Raw genomic sequence first — 23,709 nt, 5'->3', positions numbered from 1 at the left:
ATTGGTTTTTGGCATACAGGGCCTTAATACTATGCCAGAACTGAATTTGTTTTGAAATAAAGTTTCTAATTTTCAAATATAGCATTTTCAAACAAATAGTGTGATGTACAAATTACTGTACTTTAGGTCATGTTAGAGTAATCCACCCTCTAAATCTGTTTGACTTTTACCCCTTAAGTATTTTCCATCAGTTAATCATTTCTGTAGCATATCACAATGGTTATAAATAATTACATAATCCTACATCTTCAGGGCCTGTCCCATTAGTGCCAGTGTAAAAAAAAAAAAAAGAAGTAATTAGACATCATTATGTCCTCTTGTAAAGCTAAGGTCATTTGGCCTTGATTGCTGGCAGTTATCAGTGCCAAAGAAAAGTCAAGCCACTATTGGCTTAGGCCTATTATTAAACATTGGGCTTGACACTTTTGAATAAAGGTAGTACCTTTTGAATAAATTTCAACACTACCCTTCAGATAAGTTGAAAGAAATACAAAACTAGTGTAAAGAGGTTGAAGACCATATATGGTATTCAAATATAAGTTTGGGAAGAGCCCGTTTTTGACTCTCGCTAAGACTCTTGAGAGTCCCTTGGACTGCAAGGAGATCCAACCAGTCCATTCTGAAGAAGATCAGCCCTGGGATTTCTTTGGAAGGAATGATGCTAAAGCTGAGACTCCAGTACTTTGGCCACCTCATGCGAAGAGTTGACTCATTAGAAAAGACTCTGATGCTGGGAGGGACTGGGGGCAAGAGAAGGGGACGACAGAGGATGAGATGGCTGGACGGCATCACTGACTCGATGGACGTGAGTCTGAGTGAATTCCGGGAGTTGGTGATGGACAGGGAGGCCTGGCGTGCTGCGATTCATGGGGTCGCAGAGTCTGACACGACTGAGCGACTGAACTGAACTGAACTGAAGGGCGAGGCACACACACACCCATACACACACCCTGGTGTAAAGGTCCCACTCATCTGGGATGCAGAGGGCTGGTTTTGTGTGTTAGATCAATAATGCTTGTTCGTTCTGTGTAGGATGGCGCGCCTGAGTGTGTGCATAACTGACAGCTATGCTCTAGCCTCCCCCCACACTCAAGAGAAGCACTTGCCAAATATTTTTATCCCTTTACTCCCAGAGCTCGCAATTGATTGGGGCGCATCGCAGGAGTCTCCTTAAACTCCTTAGACGCCTTCCCGCGGGTCCCTGGCTAGCTGTCGGGTCTCCTCGTGATGGTTCTTCTTTCTTTTAATTCAGGGGTCTTAGGCGGGACCCGTGCCCCGCTCTGCTCTTGGGCCCCAACACTGGAAAGGGATGACTTCTGGCAGAGGGCACCTCCGGTCGCGCTCGGCGGCCGGCGGCCGGCGGCCTTGGGGCGGCAGCCGTGGAGGAGGAGGATTCAGAGAAGGGAGGGAGCTGGCCGCTGCCGAGGCCCGGGCAGCGGGCACCGTCCGCGGCGGGCGAGCTCCGCGGTCCTCCCTCGCTCGTCTCCTTTGCTCATATTTGGACTCGGCTGCCCGTGCCCAGGAATTTCCCGTCATGCCTCCCGCCGCCCCGTCCGTCGCCCGGAGCCGGGGAGGAAGGGAGGGAGGCTCGGACAGCGGCGCCGGCGGCGGCGGCGGCGGCGGCGGCTCCCTGGCACTTCCATGAGCCCGCGGCGGACCCTCCCGCGCCCCTTTTTGCTCTGCCTCTGCCTCAGCCTCTGCCTGGCCGCGGCTGCGGCCCGGGGAGCAGTGCAGTCCGGTGAGTTGGGGCTCGCTCCCCCACCCCTTGTCTGCCCTCACGCCCGGACCCCGCCGAGTTCAGATGTGACCCCGACCTCCGCTCCCCTGCGAGCGCCGGCAGCGCCCCCTTCAGCCTCCTGCCGGGAGCCCCCCTCTCCTGAGCCCAAGAGGGGCGCGGGTGGTGAGAGGCGGATAGAAGGAGGTCAGGGCTGGCTTCGCCCCCGCCGACGGGAGGCGTCTGGCAGCGTCGCTGACACCTTATCCCGTCCCGGGAGCGAACCTGAGCCGGAGGGAGGCTCTGGACCGACGTGGGCCCCCGAGGGAGGGGCTTGGCAGGGCGGCTGGGGAAGGGACGCCGCCTCAGGCTTCGGAGGGCGCGGGTCCGCGGCGGGGACCACCTCGGAGTCCCCTGCCCCGCGCGGAGGTGTGTGTGTGTCGGGGGCCGGGGGGTACTCCTGCGCAGCAGCCGCTGAGATAACGGGCCCGGGCGCGTGGGAACGGCCATCCAGGCCCGTGCCTCCCGCCGCGCGTCCGGGAGGGGCGCCGGGGAGCCTGGCGAGTAGGGGGACAGCGCCAGGAGCGGCGGGCGCGTGGCGACAAGCGGCGCACCCAGAAGCGCACCGCCGCCCTCGCCGCGGGGTCAGGCTCCCGCGGGCCCGGCTGGTGTCTAATAGGCCAAAACTGAACAAAATCCCGAGTTTTCCAGGTACCAGTTTTGTTTTGTTTTGAGCGGAAAAAAAGGGCATCGGAGTCTGGTTTGTAAGTTTCACCCTGGGCTGTTTACAGCTATAAAAGATCGAAAGGTGCCATTCCTGCCTTACTTGGTTTAGGACTACAAGCTATCAAGCGAGGTAATTTTGCAGTCTTAACAGGACGATTTTTAAAGATACTTTCTCTAAATAATGTGGAATAAGATTATTATAAAAAGTAATTATTTGAAAGTACAAATGTAGAGTTTAAGGTAAATGTCAAATTGCAGGAACCTTTATATTTGTGATGAGTATATAGTCATCAAAACTTCTCGATGCCTAATGTTATCTGGAATGGAAGAACAGAAAATATAACTTCTCAGAGTTGAGATTTCTTCGGAAATTTTAGTTTGCTTTTGTTTTTGCCACCAATAATCTAAACTGTCAAAATAAGATATGGCTAACACCTAAGACTTATAAATTAGTTGAAAACTGACTCTACTAAGTATAGATTATATTCAACACCCTCTGGTCTTTTGCTTCCTATTTCCATTTGCAGTGGTGGTGGCAAAGTAGATTTTTAAGTTACTTTTGTCTATAAAATAATCTTTAGGATTCATGTAATTTATAAAATGGATAGGCGATTTTAAAAATATTTAGTGTGTGCAGATTATTGGTGTTAATTTAAATAATATCAATTTCATGTTTGCTTCTGATTAATATTATTTTTTTTAAAAAGACCTATTTTTAACAAATTTACACTTTAAAAGTAACTTTACTAGCACTTCTTGGGGGACACAACAGGTTCTATCTTCACATTTTATCGGCGGTCTTCTAAAATATACTGTGCTGCAGATAAAGGGTAGATTGTACTTCCAGACAGTATATGTTGTTTTTTTTTCCCTCAGTTATGTGTTGACTTAATACTTGTGGTCAAGCAGCCCTTGAAGACTGAAATCCGGAGTACTATGGCCCCTTGCCAGTAATTTTGAAAACCAAGTTTATATTTGGACCATTTAAACATTTATTCTTTTAATTTTGGTCCCAGCTGACATATAAGTCTAATTTCTGGTGACTTTTATTAGGGCCCTACGTGAATGTCTGGATTTTTTTTTTAATATGTATTAAAATAAGCAACTCTCTGCCATTTAGAGTTTTGTCACAGTGCCTAAACTGCCTATCTGCCAAGGCTGCAAATATACAACATCAGATAGGTTTTTGAATCAACACACAGTTTTTTGACTTTTAAAGGTGCTTGGTCTAATACCTTAACTGAAATGTTAACCCATTTGGTCAGAAACCGTTTTGCTAAACTTAAGTAATAAGAATATCCAAAAAAATATCCCAACAGTAGTTTTCATAGATTTTTCTAATACAGTATTTCTTTTATAATTAAAAATAAATTTTCAACCATTAGAGAAACTTTAGGAAATAATCGTTTTTGGTTCTGTCACAATCTGGTCACAGTCCCTTGGATTTTCATCTCACCTGTATTACTGTATTTAGGGATTTGTTTGATGAATTTGGTTTCAATGTTTAGCTTCCTTCTCTGTAAAATGATGAATTTGTGCATAAGTCTCTATGTCCCTTCCAACTCCAGGATCCTCCAGGATTGTTTTTGTTTATATAAACCTGCAGAGCCACCCACTAGATTGGTCCAGGCTTCTGACTGTCAACTCTGACTTGCTCTACATGTTTAACTGGTCTCCTTGTAGTCAAATCTGTTGGGTGTGGATCCAGCTTTGGGGAGACGGGATCTGTCTCAGGAAAATCTTGATACTTGCCCCATCACACAGACGTATACACCTGAAAAGAGTGCCATGTTATTAACCTTCTGTTACTTTCTTCCCCTTATCTGATAGTAGAAAGTGCTGGTTACGTCATAGGGTCAGTAGTTCAAGCAGGCCCTAAGATGTTTTGGTACTCAGTGTTGAAATTTGGTCTGGGTCAGGGATATCACTGGAGAGCACCCAGACCTCTTTGCATGGTTGGGAGAACTGTGGCTAGTCACTCGGGGCATTCCAGATGAAATGCCCTGTGCTCAGTTATGACCTTTTTCTCATGCCTCAGAGGAGACTGAATGGGATCTACTCATCTGGTTTATTCAGAATTATATTGGCTTTGGGTAGGAGAGTAATCAGATAATTCTTTACATTATCAGTTGTTACTCACAGATTTAGAGAACGAACTTATGGTTGCCGGGGGAAAGATTGAGGGAAGGGACTAGTTAGGGAGTTCGGGATGGACATGTACACACTGCTATATTTTAAATTGATAATCAACAAGGACCTACTGTGTAGCACAGGGAACTCTGCTCAGTGTTATGTGGTAGCTTGGATGAGAGGGGAGTTTGGGGGAGAATGGATACATGTATATGTATGACTGAATCCCTTCACTGTTCAACTGAAATGATCACATTGTTAATGGGCTATACCCCAATACAAGATAAAAAGTTTTAAAAAAATTTACCAGTTGTTAGCATCCCTGATTGCTATGCAGATACCTCAAGGCTTTACCTTGAAGATTCCTACATTTTCTCCTTCCTGGAGATAATGGATTTTCTTTTTAAAAATACTCAACACAGTCCTGGATCCCTGTTCACATATTTGTCTCTATAATATACCAAAGTCGTAGTTATGGCTTTTAAAGGAAATACAAATGAGAAGAAAGTATAGAAAAGGTAGCTCAGTAATAAATCAGCCAATTGACCTTATGAAGGATTTTGGTTATTGCCTCATTTAAGCTTCTGTTCCAAGTAACAGTGGTGAACTTGAACTAGTTTTAGGAACAAGAAAGACTGGAATGTGATGGAAGTCAAATGCACACAGACCTTATTAGGGACTAGGAATGGAAAACCTGAAACTTCCTCTGTCTCTAGTCTTTGCCTTTCTTAGCTTCATTGATATCTCTGTGCGAGATCTTTCCCCCGCTGTGTTCACAGTCATATGTGGGTGCTCAGTGGTTTCTGGATATGTAGGTGTCCCTCAGTGCCAAGCACAGGGAGACACTGAATCAATGAGCCCTGATTCCAAATTCCTGGAATAACTATATAGACGTAGTTTGGGTCACATGGTTAATCTAGATTTTCTCTACAGTCTCTTCTAATTGTAGACTTCTTTGTACTATGCAAGCATTTACATGGTTTGACTTTGCATTTTTAAACTTTATATTACAAGGTTACTAGTCCTTAAAATGTATGTATAATTTTTCCTTGATTGCAATGTGTGTGTAGAAGCGTGTCACCTTCAATGGGATTCCAAGATGTTCGAGCTTTTCATTCATACTACTGCAGGAATGCCGAAGAGCCAGCCTCTGGGAGTAAACTGAGTGCAACACCACACTCAGGGATTATGACGCAGCTTAGGATCCAACAGAGCTGTGAAAATCCTGTTTAATAACGACTAATCCATCTTGCAGATAATCATCTGCCTGTTTTCAGGAATTCATTGAAGTAAAACCCTGAGCTCAAATAGCTCATACACTCCTAATTCATTAAAACTGTGTAAGTGGTCATTAGAGACATTCAAAATAGTAATAGTTTAGGGGCCCAGGGTTCATCAGTTGGTTTCCTATTTCTCACACTTGTAGCATTTTCCACCTCTACCTTTCCTTTAGACCATTTCTGCTGCCTGGAATACCTTTTTCTCAAGATTTGTTGAAGTCCTTACAGCCTCTGTTGCGTGGTATTTTATGAAGCTTTCTTAATCTCTTAGAATTTCTCCTTTTTTTAAATGCTTCTAAGACATTTTGTACCTTGGCTGGAGCAAGATTTTACTACCTGGCATTATGAAGTCCGCATGTATGAATCTTCTTCGGGGGATTATAAGTTCTATGAGACCAATGAATCATCTTGAAGGACTCTGGTAGACTGTTAGCATCCATTGTCCCACATGTAATGCTTCTAACTTTTCAAATGTTCTGAAACTTCTATGGCATCCTGCTTGTCACTACCTTTTTCTTTTGACATTGCAGCTCAGTCATACTGCTTGTCTTTGGCAAGGTTCCTGTCTGTTTTCTAGGTTTTACAGGATTTTCCATGAATATGTTAATTTTCTGTGTGAGAATCAATTATTCAGAATGATGGAATGTTTTCCTATAAATTGAGACGGCATGGGGAAGGAGACTTTTATGGAAGGAAATCAGCTTTTGTTGAGTACCCAATATTTCCCAGATCAGATTGACCAGGAGTAGGACACAACTGGAGCATATATGAGGGGGCATAGAGAGAAAATAAAGCACAAAGATGGAAAATTAGGTTTGGCCTAGAACACGGAAGGCTTTAATGCTAGTCTAGGAAATTTGAACTTAGTTAGTAGGCTATGAGGTTTAAGTTATTTTTGGTCCTGGAAATGTCGTAATCAGAGTTGAATTGTAGGATATATTATCATCTAATTATCCAGAGGATGAATTGAATTGGGAAGGAAACCACTGGACTAATAAGGGAAGGTTACAAGAGTTTTTGTTAGAGAATGAAGACATAAGCCAGGAGTGCCAATAGGATTGGAGAAGCGTGGCTGAAGTGAATTAGACAGAAAGAAACAATTAGTTGGATGTGGGAATAAACAGAGGGGAAAAGAGAGGGATGAATAAAAGACGATGGTAAAATGTGAAGCCTGGGCGATTAGGAGGAGTGAACTTGGGGCAGGTTGGTAGGTGGGGGTAAAAAAATAAGTTGTGTTTTAGATCTATTGCATTTGAGGCGCTGGTGGACTATTCATGTGGAAGTGTGTGGTAGAATTAGAAATGTGAGACTGAAGCTTGAAGAGACCAGAACTGTAGATAAAACATGTGTGAGTAAGGAAGGTTAAAAATAAAGGGGAGAAGAAACGTTTGTTGACTGGAGCAAGAACAAGGGCACAGGAAAAGCACTGTAAAGAAGATACAGTTTGATCCGACTGAAAATGCCTCATCAGCATATGGCATCCTGTTTATGAGCATTCCTTGTTTAGGGTACGTGACATCTTCTCCCTCCACAAACAGTGCCTGGGAAACATTGAGGAAAGGATACCGCAGCTAGGATGACCTTCCTAAACTGCAAAATTGTTGCTGCTACATCTTTGCTTAATTTCCTTCAGTGGCTTCTTATCTTTTTTTAAGCTAGGAAACTAACTCCTTAAAAGTCTTCATCATCACCAAGCCTTGTTCCTCTGGACTTTGAGCTTCTTCCAAGTTGTTCAGTTGGCCTTGAACACAGGTTCTGCTAAGTCTCCTCCCAGTTCCTCCCTTCACCTTTCCCAAGAATATGAAGCAGATGTGATTCCCACCAGATGGAGGACTCTTGGTTTGTTGTTGTTCTTTATGGGCAATTAAAAAATGATTTTTCCTGTTTGTTTATGGCTGTGCTGGGTCCTCGTTGCTGTGCACGAGCTTTCCCTAGTTGCAGAGAGTGGGGGCTAGTCTTCATTGCAGTTGCAGGCTTCTCACTGCGATGGCTTTTCTTACTGTGGAGCATGGGCTCTAGGGTGTGTGGGCTTCAATAATTGCTTCATTAGTTGTGGTACATGGACTTAGTTGCCCAGCAGCATATGGGGTCTTCCCAGACCATGGATCAAACCACTGTCCCTTGCATTGGCAAGGTGGTTTCTTAACCACTGGACCACCAGGTAAGTCTCTTTATGGGCATTTTTTATTGCCATGCTTAGATTTTTATTTATACAATAATTATTGACAATTTCCTTGTTGTTGTTCAGTCGCTAAATGGTGTCCGACTCTTTGCCGCACCGTGAACTGCAGCACGACAGGCTTCCCTGTCCTCACTGTCTCCCTGAGTTTGCTCAAAGTCTTGTCCATTCAGTGTATGATGCCATCCAACCATCTCATCCTCTGTTACTCCCTTCTCCTCTTGCCCTCTATCATTCCCACCATCAGGGTCTTTTCCAGTGAATCTGCGCTTCTCATCAGGTGGCCCAAGTGTTGCAGCTTCAGCATCAGTCCTTCCAATGAATATTCAGGATTGATTTCCTTTAGGATTGACTAATTGGAGCTCCTTGTTGTCCAAGGGACTCTCAAGAGTCTTCTCCAGCACCACAATTCAAAAGCATCAGTTCTTCAGTGCTCAGCCTTCTTTATGGTCCAACTCTCACATCCGTACGTGACTACTGGAGAAACCATAGCTTTGACTATATGGACCTTTGTCAGCAAAGTGATATCTCTGCTTTTTAATACACTGTTTAGGTTTGCCATAGCTTTTCTTTCAAGGAACAAGCATCTTTTAATTTTGTGGCTGCAGTCACCATCCACAGTGATTTTGGAGCCCAAGAAAATGAAATCTGACACTGTTTCCACTTTTTCCCCATCTATTTGCCATGTAGTGATGTGACCAGATGCCATGACTTTTGTTTTTTGAATGTTGAATTTTAAGCCAGCTTTTTCACTCTCCTCTTTCACTTTCATCAAGAGGCTCTTTAGTTCCTCTTCACTATCTGCCATTAAAGTGGTATCATCTGCATATCTGAAGTTGTTGATATTTCTGCTGGCAGTCTTGATTCTAGCTTGTGAGTCATCCAGCCCAGCATTTCGAATGATGTACTCTACATATATGTTACATAAGCAGGGTGACAATATACAGCTTTGATGTACTCTTTTCCCAATCTCTAGGAAAATAATTTATAATAAATCACATCCCTCCTGCTTTCTTACAGAATACTTTGCTTCTCTTTTCAAGTGTCACCTACAAGGTTCTTGAACACTTGAGTTGACTTCCCTGGCCACTATACCCTGACTCTGATGCTTGGCTGGGGGAGCCTGGAGCAGAGGTGTGACCTGGCATTTGTGTACTCAGGTTGCCCAGATGTGTGCTGGTTTGTAAACTGTGAGACAGTTTCTTGATACTCGACTTCTTTAAGGAAAGTGGAGGGAATTTACTTCATTGAGAAGACTTATGTGCACTGACTGTAGGTAGAGAGGTTTGTAGAGTATGGAGATGACTGCAGGGGAAGTAGAGAAACAGTGCTGGTTCAGGAAGTGTGTTCTCAAGGCCTAGTTCCTGACCAACTGTCTGTCCTGGTTCTGTTTCTAAAAATAGTACATTGCTCATAATGCTTGTCTAAAGTGACATGTTTATGTCCAAGTACTAAGAGTAATTTCTAACTCATTTCAGAAATGCTAGCAGTGTAGTTTTAGTAGTATTGACTGAGAAAATATATACTAACAAACAGCCACTGTAAAATTTTGAATATTTTAAAATATAGATGCAGTATCGTATGTTTGGAAAGTACACATATGTGGAAATTATGACTCACAAGTCTATAGACAACACTATTTCCTGCTTTATGGATACTCTCAAGGAGGCTCTGGTCTCAGCTTTCAGCAACTCATTGTCGTCTCACTTCAGAATGTGGGGGAGACTTCTGCTTGAAAATGTGAGCCATAGCCAAACTTTTCAATGAAAGGAAAACTCCTTCTCAACATCTTCTTTCAACTGTAGTTGCCTGCTTTATGCTAGGCAATGTACCTTATGCTAAAGCTGGGCTATTAAATAGTCTCAGGGATTAGTACATGAACACTTTTTTAAAAATTAAATTTTCCGGTATATGAGCATCATTTTTAGGGCTATGATCTGTTACTATAGAGATAAAAATTAGTATATGATTTGTATGAAGTACTTTTCTGCAGTCTGTCATGGCCATGGCATGACTGTCTTCTATTACTATAAATTACACTGTGAAATTTTATAGTTATTGGGTTAGTTATTTTATTTAAAGCAAAAATGAAAATCCAAACAAAACAAAATCAATCCTTCAGTACATATGTTAAGGCAACATTGAAAATAAACCCATGCTACATGTTAGAGCCCTTAACAAATATCAGGACAGCCCTTATATAAATCCAAGAACCCTGAATTTACCATTATTATTTCGTTTCTTTTGCTTCCCTTGTGTTTGGTTCACAGAGCATCCAAGCTTGGTTGGGGTTGGGAGAGATCCCTAGTGACTATTGTAGGTAGGTATTTCTTTTGTCTTAGATTAGTGGAGTGAAATAAGGAAAGGTGCACAGTCCAAAAGAACTGATGTGGGTAAGGGACCACAGGTAAGGTTCTGGGGCTCTGGGCTCACATGACTGAGCGTGAAGGAGTTCACGCACTGTCGGCCCTGTTCCTGGTTTCTTGGTGTGTGAACATGCCTTCTAGTCAGAAGGGCTGGAAAGATGGGTTGAAGGCAGAGGGTGTTGACCTTTGTGCAGGATCAGTTGAAACATTGCAGACTCATTGACATATCTGCATTCTTGTGTGTATGCTCATGTCCCGAGGGAGTCAGCATAGTCACTGGATAGCAACTAGAAAGGCTGGGTTTCCTGGTCCTGTTCTTATCTAAGGCATTTTAGCTTCCTATGCCTCAGTTTTCATACCTGTAAAATGAACAAATTTTGGATGGATAATACCTGATATTGCTTTTGCATTAAGATTCTGTAATCTATGGCTTGTCTAAAAGTCTTCAAGTAGCTTTCATACTTTTTAACAGAAGTGACATGATTAATAAATTACACAAAATTATGTATTGTCTTGTTGTACTTGGTTCAAGCTATTTTGTGGAACTAAATATAAAGGTTATTCTGAGACTAAGATCCTATTTGAACCTTGTAAACTACTGTGCCCAGTAATTTGATCCATAGCAAAATTACATAACCTTTTTAAAGATTTAGTATTTATTTAGAGGATAGGTTACAATGTATTAGAAACATCATATTAATAACAGTCCCATCTAAAGTAATGGCATTAAACATGAGAAATTACATTGGTTTTTCTAAATGTACAGCTAAGAATTGTTTGTTTAGGCTTGGAGATGTATCTCAGTTAGGAAGAGTCCTCTTTTATCAGGGTACACTGCTAGTGGAATTTACCTTTGACCATCCTAGAAATATATTTAACTGTTTAATTTAGTTAGTTTGATCTTATCATTAAAGAAGAAAATCTCTTCCATTGAGCTTTTTAAAGAAAAAGAAACAACTAATTTGAGAGGTTAAAAAAAAGTATCTTCTCCTGCGTTTAAAATGTGTTACTAAATGTTTGCTCTTTTTATTGTAAAATATTTCACACACACACAAATAACATCTATACAAGACAGAAAGAATAATTTTTAAAAGTTTGGGTACCCTACTCAGCTTCAGGAATGGAGTGTTGAAGTTGCCTGTGTGACCTTCACCAGGCCCATCTTCCCTTAGCCTAGAATTGCTCACAGTCATGTATTTTGTGGTTATCACTTAACACAAATAACTAATAAACTCTTGATCTCTTTATAGCTTTACTGTAGATATTTCCCTACATATTTTATTGTTCAGTTTTGCACATATTGGAACCCTACATAAGTGGTATTGTGACATTATATTTGTGTTATCCATATTGGTGTATATAACTCATTTTTAGAGATTACCTTTTCTTTCATTATCTATATGTTTTTCTTTGTTTCATTTATTTCCACTCCTTGAACTTTTATCCATTAGGGCTCTTGTGTTTTCCTGTGAATCAAATCTTTGTATTTTGTCCCGTTGCTTTTATGTTTCATCCTCCATATATTAAATAATAGTAATGATAATAATAATAGCAAATACATACAAATGTTACTGTGTGCCAGGCACTAGTTTCACTATGTGCTATTTACATATATTAACTCATTTAATGCTCATGGTAACTTTATCAAGGAGATAAAATATTACGATAGTTCATATGTTAAGATTAGGGTCTGAAGCACAGAGACATTAAATCCTTTGAATTCAGGCAGTCTGGCTCCAGAGTCCATCCTCTTCATCGTATACTGTTCTGACTCACTCCTCCTGTAGGCTTTTCTTTTACTTACATTTTTTCTCATTTAACTTTTTAGGGTATTACAGCATTTCTGTGACATTCAGAAAAGAATCGCCATAGTGAGACGTCAGATTGGTTCTCCTGTACAGTCCAGTTGCTTAAAGTCATGCCAATTTAATCTGCTTCATGGTTAGACCGTGACTTGTATTTATTTATTTGGCTGCGCCGTGTCCTAGCTGCGGCGTGTGGAACTGAGCTCAGGCCCCTGCATTCAGGGAGTGCAGAGTCTTAGCCACTGGACCACCAGGGAAGTCCCTATACTGTGACTTTGTTACACAGGTGTGCTTTTTTCCCTCCAATTTCCTGGGATTTATTATTGCTCTTTTTTTCTAACTAGAAGGAAAAAACTATGCCTTCTTCATATTCTTCAAAAATCTTTCAGTTCTGCACTTTCTGTATGTGGTTTGGAATTGATACCATTGATTCCCTGTGCTAATTTGGGCCAGTTTCTTCATATTAAGACAATGGCATCTGCTTTTAAAAAATATGAGTGACCTTATATGAATCACTCAAATTTCCTGAGCTTTCGATTTCCCAACTAAGCTGTTATGTTAAGTATGATAATTTTAGTAATCAGACATATATAATTGCTAATCAGAACTTCCTGTGTCTGTGGTATAACCAAGTGTGAAATAACCAAGAGGGATCATGAGGGAAAATAATTGAAGGGAAGTTCTAGATAGTGATTGGAAATTGCTGATTGTTCCCAACCCCTTAAATTATAGACCAAAAAACTTTGGCATAGAGAGATAAAATCCCTTTGAATGATTACTTTTTAGGTATAGTTGTAATTTTTTCCTAAATTAATTAATTTTCTCTTATATTCTGTGATTTTATGACTCCTTTGGATGGTGTGCTTGCTCAGTTGTGTCCCATTCTTTGCAACCCCATGGACTGTAGTGCTGCCAGTTCCTCTGTCCATGGAATTTTCCAGGTAATAATACTGGAGTGAGTTGCCATTTCGTCCTCCAGGAGATCTTCCCCACCCAGGTGTTGAACCCACATCTCTTCCATCTCCTGCATTGTAGGCAGATTGTTTACCCCTCGCACCACCTGGAAGCTCTTGGATAATCTAATATCTCTTATTTGTGTGTGTGCTAAGTCGCTTCAGTTGTGTCCGACTCTATGTGACCCTATGGACTGTAGCCTGCAAGGGTCTTCTGTCCATGGGATTGTCCAGGCAAGAATACTGGAGTGGGTTGCTGTGCCCGCCTCTAGAGGATCTTCTTAACCCAGGGATCGAACTGCATCTCTCACATGCTCAAATTTCTCTCATCTTAAAAAAAAAAAAAAAAAAAGCGTACTCAACTTGTCATCCTCTGAGACCAAGTAGTTTTACAAGGTATTTATATGCTTGCTGTCACTATTTCTCTGCCATCTATCCAAAAATATGACTGGATACATGTTACATGTCAGGCACTAACTAACCTAGTATCTGAGGATGTAGGATGAACCAGAGAGACTAGGGACTTTCATTTTTAGTTTGGAACCAGGATGGCCTGTAACAGAAAGAAGACCATTTTATGGTAGATGCAAGAGGGAGAATGGTTAGAGTTACAGGCAAAGTTCAGTTCGGTTCAATCACTCAGTCGAATCCGACTCTTTGCAACCCCATGGACTGCAGCACACCAGGCCTCCCTGTCCATCACCAACTCCTGGAGTTTACTCAAACTCATCTCCAATGAGCTGGTATGCCATCTAACCATCTCATCCTCTGTTGTCCCCTTTTACCGCCTTCAATCTTTCCCAGCATCAGGGTCTTTTCAAATGAGTCAGTTCTTTGCATCAGGTGGCCAAAGTACTGGAGTTTCAGCTTCAGCATCAGTCCTTCCAATGAATATTCAGGACTGATTCCTTTAGGATGGACTGGTTGGATCTCCTTGCAGTCCAAGGAACTCTCAAGAGTCTTCTCCAACACCATAGTACAAAAGCATCAATTCTTCGGCGCTCAGCTTTCTTTATAGTCCAATTCTCATATCCACATGTGACTACTGGAAAAACCAAAGCTTTGACTAGACAGACCTTTGTTGGCAATGTAATGTCTCTGCTTTTTAATATGATGACTAGGTTGGTCATAACTTTTCTTCCAAGAAGCAAGTGTCTTTTAATTTCATGGCTGCAGTCACCATCTGCTGTGATTTTGGAGCCCCCAAAATAAAGTCTGTCACTGTTTCCCCATCTATTTGCCATGAAGTGATGGGACCAGATGCCATGACTTAGTTTTCTGAATGTGGAGTTTTAAGCCAACTTTTCCACTCTCCTCTTTCACTTTCATCAAGAGGCTCTTTAGTTCTTCTTTGCTTTCTACCATAAGTGTGGTGTCATCGGCGTATCTGAGGTTATTGATATTCCTCCTGGCAATCTTTATTCCAGCTTGTGCTTCATCCAGTCCAGCGTTTCTCATGATGTACTCTGCATATCAGTTAAATAAGCAGGGTGACAATATACAGCCTTGACATACTCCTTTCCCGATTTGGAACCAGTCTGTTGTCCAGTTCTAACTGTTGCTTCTTGACCTGCATACAAATTTCTCAGAAGGCAGGTCATGTGATCTGACATTCCCATCTCTTAAAGAATTTTCCACAGTTTGTTGTGATCCACACAGTCAAAGGCTGTGGCATAGTCAATAAAGCAGAAATAGATGTTTTTCTGGAACTCTCTTGTTTTTTCGATGATCCAACAGATGTTGGCAATTTGATCTCTGGTTCCTCTGCCTTTTCTAAATCCAGCTTGAACATCTGGCAGTTCTTGGTCCACGTACTTTTGAAGCCTGGCTTGGAGATTTTTGAGCATTACTTTACTAGCGTGTGAGATGAGTGCAATTGTGTGGTAGTTTGAGCATTCTTTGGCATTGCCTTTCTTTGGGATTGAAATGAAAACAGACCTTTTCCAGTCCTGTGGCCACTGCTGAGTTTTCCAAATTTGCTGGCATATTGAGCACAGCACTTGCACAGCATCATCTTTTAGGATTTGAAATAGCTCAACTGGAATTCCATCACCTTCACTAGCTTTGTTTGTAGTGATGCTTCCTAAGGCCCACTTGACTTCACATACTAGGATGTCTGGCTCTAGGTGAGTGATCACACCATCGTGATTATCTGGGTCATGAAGATCTTTTTTGTACAGTGCTTCTGTGTATTCTTGCCACCTCTTCTTAATATCTTCTGCTTCTGTTAGGCCCATACCATTTCTGTCCTTTTTCAAGCCCATCTTTGCATGAAATGTTCCCTTGGTATCTCTCATTTTCTTGAAGAGATCTCTGGTCTGTCCCATTCTTTTGTTTTCCTCTATTTCTTTGCATTGATCACTGAGGAAGGCTTTCTTATCTCTCATTGCTATTCTTTGAAACTCTGCATTCAAATGGGTATATCTTTCCTTTTCTCCTTTTCCTTTTGCTTTTCTTCTTTTCACAGCTATTTGTAAGGCCTCCTCAGACAACCATTTTGCTTTTTTGCCATTTCTTTTTCTTGGGGATGGTCTTGATCACTGTCTCCTGTACAATGCCATGAACCTCCAACAATAGTTCTTCAGGCACTCTGTCAATCAGATCTAATTCCTTGAATTTATTTCTTACTTCTACTTTATAATCATAAGGGATTTGATTTAGGTCATATCTGAATGGTCTAGAGGCTTTCCCTACTTTCTTCAATTTAAGTCTGAATTTGACAATAAGGAGTTCATGATCTGAGCCACAGTCAGCTCCCAGTCGTGTTTTTGCTGACTGTATAGAGTTTCTCCATCTTTGGCTGCAAAGAATGTAATCAGTCTGATTTTGGTATTGACCATCTGGTGATATCCATGTGTAAAGTCTTCTCTTGTGTTGTTGGAAGAGGGTGTTTGCTATGACCAGTGTATTCTCTTGGGAAAACTCTATTATCCTTTGCCCTGCTTCATTCTGTACTCCAAGGCCAAATTTGCCTGTTACTTCATGTATTTCTTGACTTCCTACTTTTGCATTCCAGTCCCCTGTAATGAAAAGGACATCTTTTTTTTAAGGGCAAAGGGGGAGGGCCAGATCACATGGGGCTTTTACACCATTGTGAGGAGTTGAGACACTGTTCTTTGTGATTGAAGCCATTAAGGGCTTTTGGGCAGGCAGTGACCATATCTAATATGTACTTTAAAGTAGTCATTCTGGCTGCTATGTGGAGAATGATTTGCAGGGACCAAGTGTGGAAGCAGGTCAACCATTAGGGCTAGTTCAGTGGTTCAGAGAGGAGTTGATAACGGTTTGGACCAGGGTGCTGGTGGTGGAAGTGATAGGTTGCTGATGGATTGGCTACAGAGTCTAAGAAAATGAAGAAACATCCAAGCTATTCCATTGAAACTGCTTTGATTGAAGCCACTAATGGTGTCCATACCACTAAATCCAGTGGTCTCCCTATCTTCCTTCAATGAATTTGGTATACTGACCACTCATTCCTAGAAACGCTATGACAAACCTAGATAGCATATGAAAAAGCAGAGACATTACTTTGCCAACAAAGGTCCATCTAGTCAAAGCTTTGGTTTTTCTAGTAGTCACATATGGATGTGAGAGTTGGACTATAAAGAAAGCTGAGTGCCGAAGAATTGATGCTTTTGAACTGTGGTGTTGGAGAAGACTCTTGAGAGTTCCTTGGACTGCAAGGAGGTCAAACTAGTTCATCCTAAAGGAAATCAGTCCTGAATATTCATTGGAAGGACTAATGCTAAAGCGGAAGCTCCAATACTGTGGCCATCTGATGGGAAGAGCTGACTCATTGGAAAAGACCTTGATGCTGGGAAAGACTGAAGGTAGGAGGATAAGGGAACAAAAGAGGAAGAGATGGTTGTAAGGTATCACTGACTCAATGGACGAGTTTGAGCAAGCTCTGGGAGATGGTGAAGGACAGGGAGGCCTGGTGTGCTACAGTCCATGGGGTTGCAAAGAGTCAGACAGAACTGAGCGACTGCACAACAACACTCCTAGAAATAGTCTTTTCTCTTAGCTTCTAACACTGTTATTGTTAGATGTATGATTTGAAAAAAATGAGAGTGTTAGATGCTTAGTTGTATTTGACTCTTTGCGACCCCATTGACAGTAGCTCACCAAGCTCCTCTGTCCATGGAATTCTCTAGGCAAGAATACTGGTGTGGGTAGCCATTCCCTTCTCCAGGGGATCTTCCTGACCTAGGGATTGAACCCAGGCCTCCTGCATTGCAGGCAGATTCTTTACTGTCTGAGCGACCAAGGAAGCCCATATGATCTTAGGCAAATTAATTAAATGATCTGTGCCTCAGTTTCTTCTCTTGTAGATTGAGGATAGAAGTATTCCTACCACATGGACTATTGAAATTATTAGATGAGATAGCATATATGAGTTACTTAGTGCAGAGTCTTCCACAGACTTAGTTCACAGTAAATGTTAGCTAGCAACCTCATCACCATCCTAATCTCATCATCACCGCTGTCGTTCTGGAACAATACTCTCCTTGACCTCTGCCTTCTTTGGCCACTGCTCTTTCTTGGTCTTCTTTGCTAGTTCTTTCTCTTCCAGCTCACCTCTGGATGTTGAAGTTCCTCAGGGCTCTGATATTTTGTTTTCTCATTTTACACATTTTCTTAGGCAATCTTATTTACTCCATGGCTTCAGTTCCATCTGATGAGTCAGTTCCCCCTAAGTTTACCGACAACCTAGCTCTGCATCTATGCTGCTGCTGCTAAGTCGCTTCAGTCGTGTCCGACTCTGTGCGACCCCATAGACAGCAGCCCACCAGGCTCCCCCGTCCCTGGGATTCTCCAGGCAAGAACACTGGAGTGGGTTGCCATTTCCTTCTCCAATGCATGAAAGTGAAAAGTGGAAGTGAAGTCGCTCAGTCGTGTCCGACTCTTAGCGACCCCATGGACTGCAGCCCACCAGGCTCCCCGGTCCCTGGGATTTTCCAGGCAAGAGTACTGGAGTGGGGTGCCATTGCCTTCTCCGCTGCATCTAAGCTATAGTCCTGTATATCCACTTGTTTCTATCTCATCTCCTTTTGGTTGGTTGTGTGTACCTTTAATAGGTTAAACATTTATTATTACAGGTACGTCTCCCAAGGTTACATCTCCCACCTTGTCCCTTACCTTAGTAGATGGTATTACCATGTGCCCAGTTGCTTAAGCCAGAACTGGAGTCTTATTAAATTTATTTCTTGTCTCATACCCTGTCAATGGTTTGTGTGGATTTTTCTACAATAGCTTCGCAATTAGGCTCACTACCTCTGTTCTGATGCCACTCCCATCCATTTCCCGCCTTTTAGCCATGGCATTCTTTTAAATTTGAAGATCTGATCATGTTACTCTCCTTCAGTTACTTCTTTTTCTTTTTAGGATAAAGTTCCAAATTGTTATAATAGCTTCAAGATTTCTTCTGCTTACCTCATCAGCCTCATCATCTCATCCATCTGTTCCTCACTTACACCTTCTAGCCACACTGCTTTTCTTTCATAACCTTCAGTGAGCTACACTCACTTTAACCTCAGGGTTCCTGCTCATCTTTTTCTTTGTCTGGTACACTTCTTTCCTCATTCTTAATTTGGGCAACCCAGCCTTATCCTTTATTCTTAGTTTAAATATCACTACCTGCAGGTTGGCTTTCTTATGCCTCTCAAACTAGACTTCTTCCTTCTGTTATATAGGATCTTTATTCCCCTTTTGCCTTTCCATGATCTTTATTGCACTTGCTAATAGTATCTTTCTCACAAATATGTAAGCTTCTTGGTGGCAGGGACCATGGTCTCTCATTCCTCACTTTGTTCCCAGCATCTGTTTGTTAAATAGAGTAACATGAATACAGTGTGGGCTTGCTAGTGAGTGAGAGAGGCTTCTGTCCGAGTTTGGTGTGTTTTTCTTAAATCTTTCGAGGTGATAAAAGGGAAGAAGACAAAAGTTTAGTGTACAGCAGTTTAACTTTCAGACTCCAGGGATGTCAGCTAGCGAGTAAGGAAGCAACATCAGAACCGGAGGTGGCCGTAGCGAGAAGTGTTGCCTTAGGGTTAGTTTCTTTTCTAGGATTAAAGTGACATCAGAATTTTCAGGCAGTGCTCTGAATATTTCTCAGGCTTCACTGTCTCTTTCAAAAGTCAGCCTTGACAGTGCTTCCCAAATCCTTGGAATGCTAGACTTGAGCATCGCCACAGAGCCCCTGTGAGTGTGGCTTTCAGTGTCAAAAGTGCTTGCCGAGGTGACCTGTTGGGTCTGGGCAGACCCTGTGCCCAATATCAAGCTCTCATTGCCTCCCACCTACCTGTTCTCTGGCCTTGGCTCCTCCTTCTTAGACTCCTGGATTCTCCTTCACTAACTTGCAGGAACAATGTTTGCACATAGATGAGTTAGGAGTTGGCCTTTTTTTAAAAAACATCCTCTGTACTTTATCTTATACAAATTTATCGTATTTTAGTTTCCAGGGCTGGTATAGATTTTGCTCTATTTTTGTATTCTGCTTACCATTTCAGTGGGAAGTGGTTGGAATCTGATTGAGGAAGAAGATGAGTGAGTTCTTTTTTGAAAGATATTTTTTATGTTGCCACCTTTGCCTTTGTGTACATGTGGACTCACTTTTGCACATGTATGTGTGCATATGTGCAATCTCTCTTTTTTCTCTCTGCTTCTTTTCTTTTTCGTTTGCATTATATCGTTTCTTTGCTTTGTAACTCTACTTGAGAGTCACTTTTTAGCAGGTGCATTTAAATCATTTATATTTTGTTATCGTGGATGTATCTGATGACATTCCTTGTCTTACTGTTTTATACCTTTTTTATGAACTTTTCCCCTTGATTTTCAGTCTTTGGCATATGGTTTCTGTGTTTTATTTGCTTTTATCTTTCATAGGGATTTGAAAGAGTGACATCATATTTTAGGTTCCACAACCTTGAACAAGTGTTTAAAAACATTATTGAACCTGAACTAATCTAATCATTAAATTAAAAAAAGTAAGATTCGGTAACATTTGGCTCTTTTATACAGGAAGAATTTTGGAATCTTTTATTTTTTTGCTTCTCTGCTTTTGTTAACTAAAGTGGTACCTATAGATCTACATGATTGTTGCTATTATTTTTATATTATATGATCTCTTAAGGATTTTTATTTTAATCTTTTTCATTTAATTATATAATAACATCTACTGCCTTCAGTGATTATGACCATTTATCCCTTAACTCGTCATTCTTAAGGATATTTTGATTCATGTGCCATTTGGCTAGAGTCTATCCATGAGTTGATGTCTTTTTTTTTCTCTTTTCGGTAGGGAAAAATATATGCATGCATGTTTCCTGAGCTCTCTTATTACCTGAGGGAAATACAGACTGTTGTATATAATGTGTTAACCTTCCCTTGCAAAACAGCATTTAATTGAAACCAAAAAAAGCATAATTAGAAGGCTGGAAGTTGCTCATAGAATAATCTGAATGCAATTAGTACTGCAATTATGGAACATAAAATACTGCTAGCATTCCCTATGGAAGAAAAACCTGGGAACAATGGAATTTATTGGCATTCAGGTAACAAGTCAAAGGCTTTGGTGCTTCAGTGGTAGAATTCTCACCTCCCAGATGACAAACCAATATCAGTCACAAGATTACTACTGGGAATTCAATACCTCTGATGTTGTAGATACTTTTCAGGGTCATGATGCAAAATTAGTTATAAGTCCTAGAATAGTTTTATCTCTGAGTAAGAATGGCAGTTTTAATTGAATTCCAGCAATATTTTATAACTGCTATGTTCAAATTAGAGTTGACCAAAGCCTGGCGTGCTGCAGTCCATGGGGTCACAAAGAGTCAGACACAATTGAGCGACTGAACAATAATAAAGTTTACTTTGTCAAATTCCTGTTTTATTATTACATTTGCCTCATGCATGGATAAAGTTATATCACTCTATGTAATCGACTGAAACAGTTGATTGCAAAACGAGGTTTTTCCTTTTGGTCAGAGATAATGATTTTTTGACAATCATTAAACTATAATTACTGAAGTAGAAAAATTAATCTTAAATTAATCTTATCTAAGTTGTATATTAAACAATCACCTTACTCTTCCCCTGTCCAAAATTGAACTAATTAAACCCTCCAACACAGACACACAGACGCAGGCATACACATGAACACAGTCATACTCATTCACACACGCACTCTCTCTCATTCTGTGTCTCTACATGGTATCTCAGACTTCTTCTTGCTTTTCCTTCTCAGTAAGGGAAGTAAAATTCACTGAGCAGTCTTCTAGTTATTTTCAAAAATATTATCTCACTTAATCCTTCTGAAATTTAGTGAAATAAGTGATATGATCTATGTTACACAGGTTAGGAATCAGAGACAGGTAACTAATTTGCTCAAGATTTATCAGCTGGTTAAGAGAGAGAGTCAGAAGTTAACTCCAGTTCTGACCCTTTCCTGTATACTGCACTGCCTGGGTATAGTATAGGACTCTATCCTGGGGGAATTGGGACATTCCCTATTAGGGAATGGGTTAGGGTTAGAGTTTGGGTTATGAACAGAGATGGGGGGAAACAGAGGAAGTGATATTTGAGTTCAGTTCTGTGAAAATGTTTATTGAGTCTTTATTTTACAGATGTGAATCCTGCTGACTACTCTTAAGGAATTTTTAAGTGGAGTGTGTACATGTCTAAAATTCTAACTTGCAATAATAGAGGTACTGAGGTAGGAAGTATTAGAAGCAGAATTGATTCACTTTCTAATGGCATGGTTGGGGAGAAAGGTGAGAGGAATAGCTGTGAAAAAATGTTTCCTAGGGCAGATGATATCTAAACTGGTCTTGAAGGTTAAAAAAGAAAAGTTCATTCTTTATATGGTATGGAAAATATAAGTGGTATAGTGAGGATGGAAGAGTTTGTAGGAAACAATAAATGGTTGACTATTATCAAAAGAGAATCTTTATTCATTCATTCACTCAACAAATGCTTTTTGAGTGCTTATTAAAGGTTAGACACTGGTGAGGACTAGAGATAAAGTAAGGGATAAAAGAGTTAATGGATTGTATAATGTCCAGTGAGTGCTGGGGTCTGAAGTTAAGATAGGAAGAGAAATGAATCTGATAGGTCTTGAATGCCAGAATAGGTTGGTTGTGTTTTCCTCATGGTTGTTGATAACTGTGGAAGCACATGAAGCGGAGTTCTGACGTGGTCAGAGTGAGTTTACATTATGCCTGCAGCAGAATGGAGGATGGCTGTGACCAGGAGTCAGGGTAGAGGCAGGAAGACCATATTCTAGATGAAAGATGGAAAGAATATATTTGAGCAATATCTTGGAAATAAAGTTGGCGGTACTTGGTGTTGATTAAGTATAAAAAAATTAAAGTAGAAAATGACTGAGGATGACTCTCAAGTTTGGAGTTTAGTGGTTGTATGGAATGGGAGTACTTTTTAACAGAATCAGGAATACAGAAAAAATAATAAATTGGTGAAGAAGGAAACAAATTGAGTTTTGGAGATGATAAATAGTTTAAGGTGCACATGAAATACCTAAATTCTTTTTAAAATATGATTTAATCATCTAAAATTAATGAAGAAAAACCATTGAGGACAAAGTAGAAACAACATAATGCAAAATATTTAATGTCTTTCACTTTATGGTCTCATTTAGGGCTTCACCTTTCTCCCAAGTTCAGCATAGTGTTAAAAGATAGTTGATGAAGGCATTAAGATTTATCTTTCAGTGGAATAGGACTACATTTTCATAAAACTTGTCCTTTATCTGCTTTATCAGATACAAGGCACAAGGCATACTATCATGAGCAAATTCTTACTTTCTGCAACAGAAAGTAAACTTAGAGGGGAGGGATGCTAAAATTCTGATACAAGAGCAAACATTGGCAGTTTCCAGTGCTAAAACTTTCTATTCCAGGAATGGTGGAAAAGTTCTAATTTAAATATTTGAAGCATGATTTACATATTTTTAGGACTTATATTAAACTCATTAAAAACAGTCTTTTAGTGATAGATACAGATAACTGTATAGTCAAAGCTATAGTTTTTCAAGTAGTCATGTGAGAGTTGGACCATAAAGAAGGCTGATTGCTGAAGAATTGATGCTCTTGAACTGTGGTGTTGGAGAAGACTCTTGCGAGTCCCTTAGACTGCAAGGAGAGCAAACCAGTCAATCCTAAAGGAAACCAACCCTGAATATTCCTTGGAAGGACCGATGGTGAAGCTGAACCTCCAATACTCTGGCAGCTTGATGTAAAGACTTGAGTCATTGGAAAAGACACTGATGCTGGGAAAGATTGAAGGCAAAGGAGACAGGGGCAGCAGAGGATGAATTGGTTGGATAGCATCACCAACTCAATGGACATGAAACTGAGCAAACTTCAGGGGATAGTGGAGCACAGAGGAGCCTGGTGTGCTGCAGTCCATGACATCATAGAGTCGGACATGACAGCAATAGATAATAACTGTAGTTTGGAGTCACAAGGGTAGGGCAGGATTTGGTCAGCCTGTAATAGCAAGTTTTTCTTTAGATGAAATGGTCCACTGAGGCACTGCAT

The 23,709-nt window shown here is 41.0% G+C and overlaps 1 protein-coding gene and 1 long non-coding RNA gene across 17 annotated transcripts in view; one reads left to right on the top strand and one right to left on the bottom strand.

The window, feature by feature from the left end:
- Positions 1–1,109: 1,109 nt before the first annotated feature.
- Positions 1,110–1,548, bottom strand: LOC147371908 (uncharacterized). Its single transcript, XR_015163831.1, has one exon. It is a non-coding gene; the product is annotated as an uncharacterized LOC147371908 (long non-coding RNA).
- Positions 1,549–1,555: 7 nt separating this feature from the next.
- MSRB3 (methionine sulfoxide reductase B3) overlaps positions 1,556–23,709 on the top strand; it is a 184,283-nt gene continuing 162,129 nt past the window's right edge. For 7 of the 16 annotated variants that reach the window (XR_015163830.1, XM_086400148.1, XM_086400159.1 and 4 more), the window contains exon 1: positions 1,556–1,738. Coding sequence is in view for 1 of the 16 variants with exons in the window: in XM_086400148.1 (XP_086256274.1) it covers positions 1,642–1,738 (97 nt within the window). In the remaining 15 variants the exon portion in view is untranslated. Of the gene's footprint in view, positions 1,739–1,961; positions 2,571–23,709 lie in introns of those variants that run through there. The other 9 variants (XM_086400155.1, XM_086400150.1, XM_086400162.1 and 6 more) reach the window with 7 other exon arrangements.

The sequence above is a fragment of the Bos grunniens genome, chromosome 5 (assembly GCF_055505025.1).
Source record: "Bos grunniens cultivar Pamir isolate PY7600 chromosome 5, Bosgru_T2T1.0, whole genome shotgun sequence".
NCBI lineage: Eukaryota > Metazoa > Chordata > Mammalia > Artiodactyla > Bovidae > Bos > Bos grunniens.
Note: the sequence above shows the minus strand (reverse complement) of the source record. Positions and strands in the feature narration are given on the sequence as shown.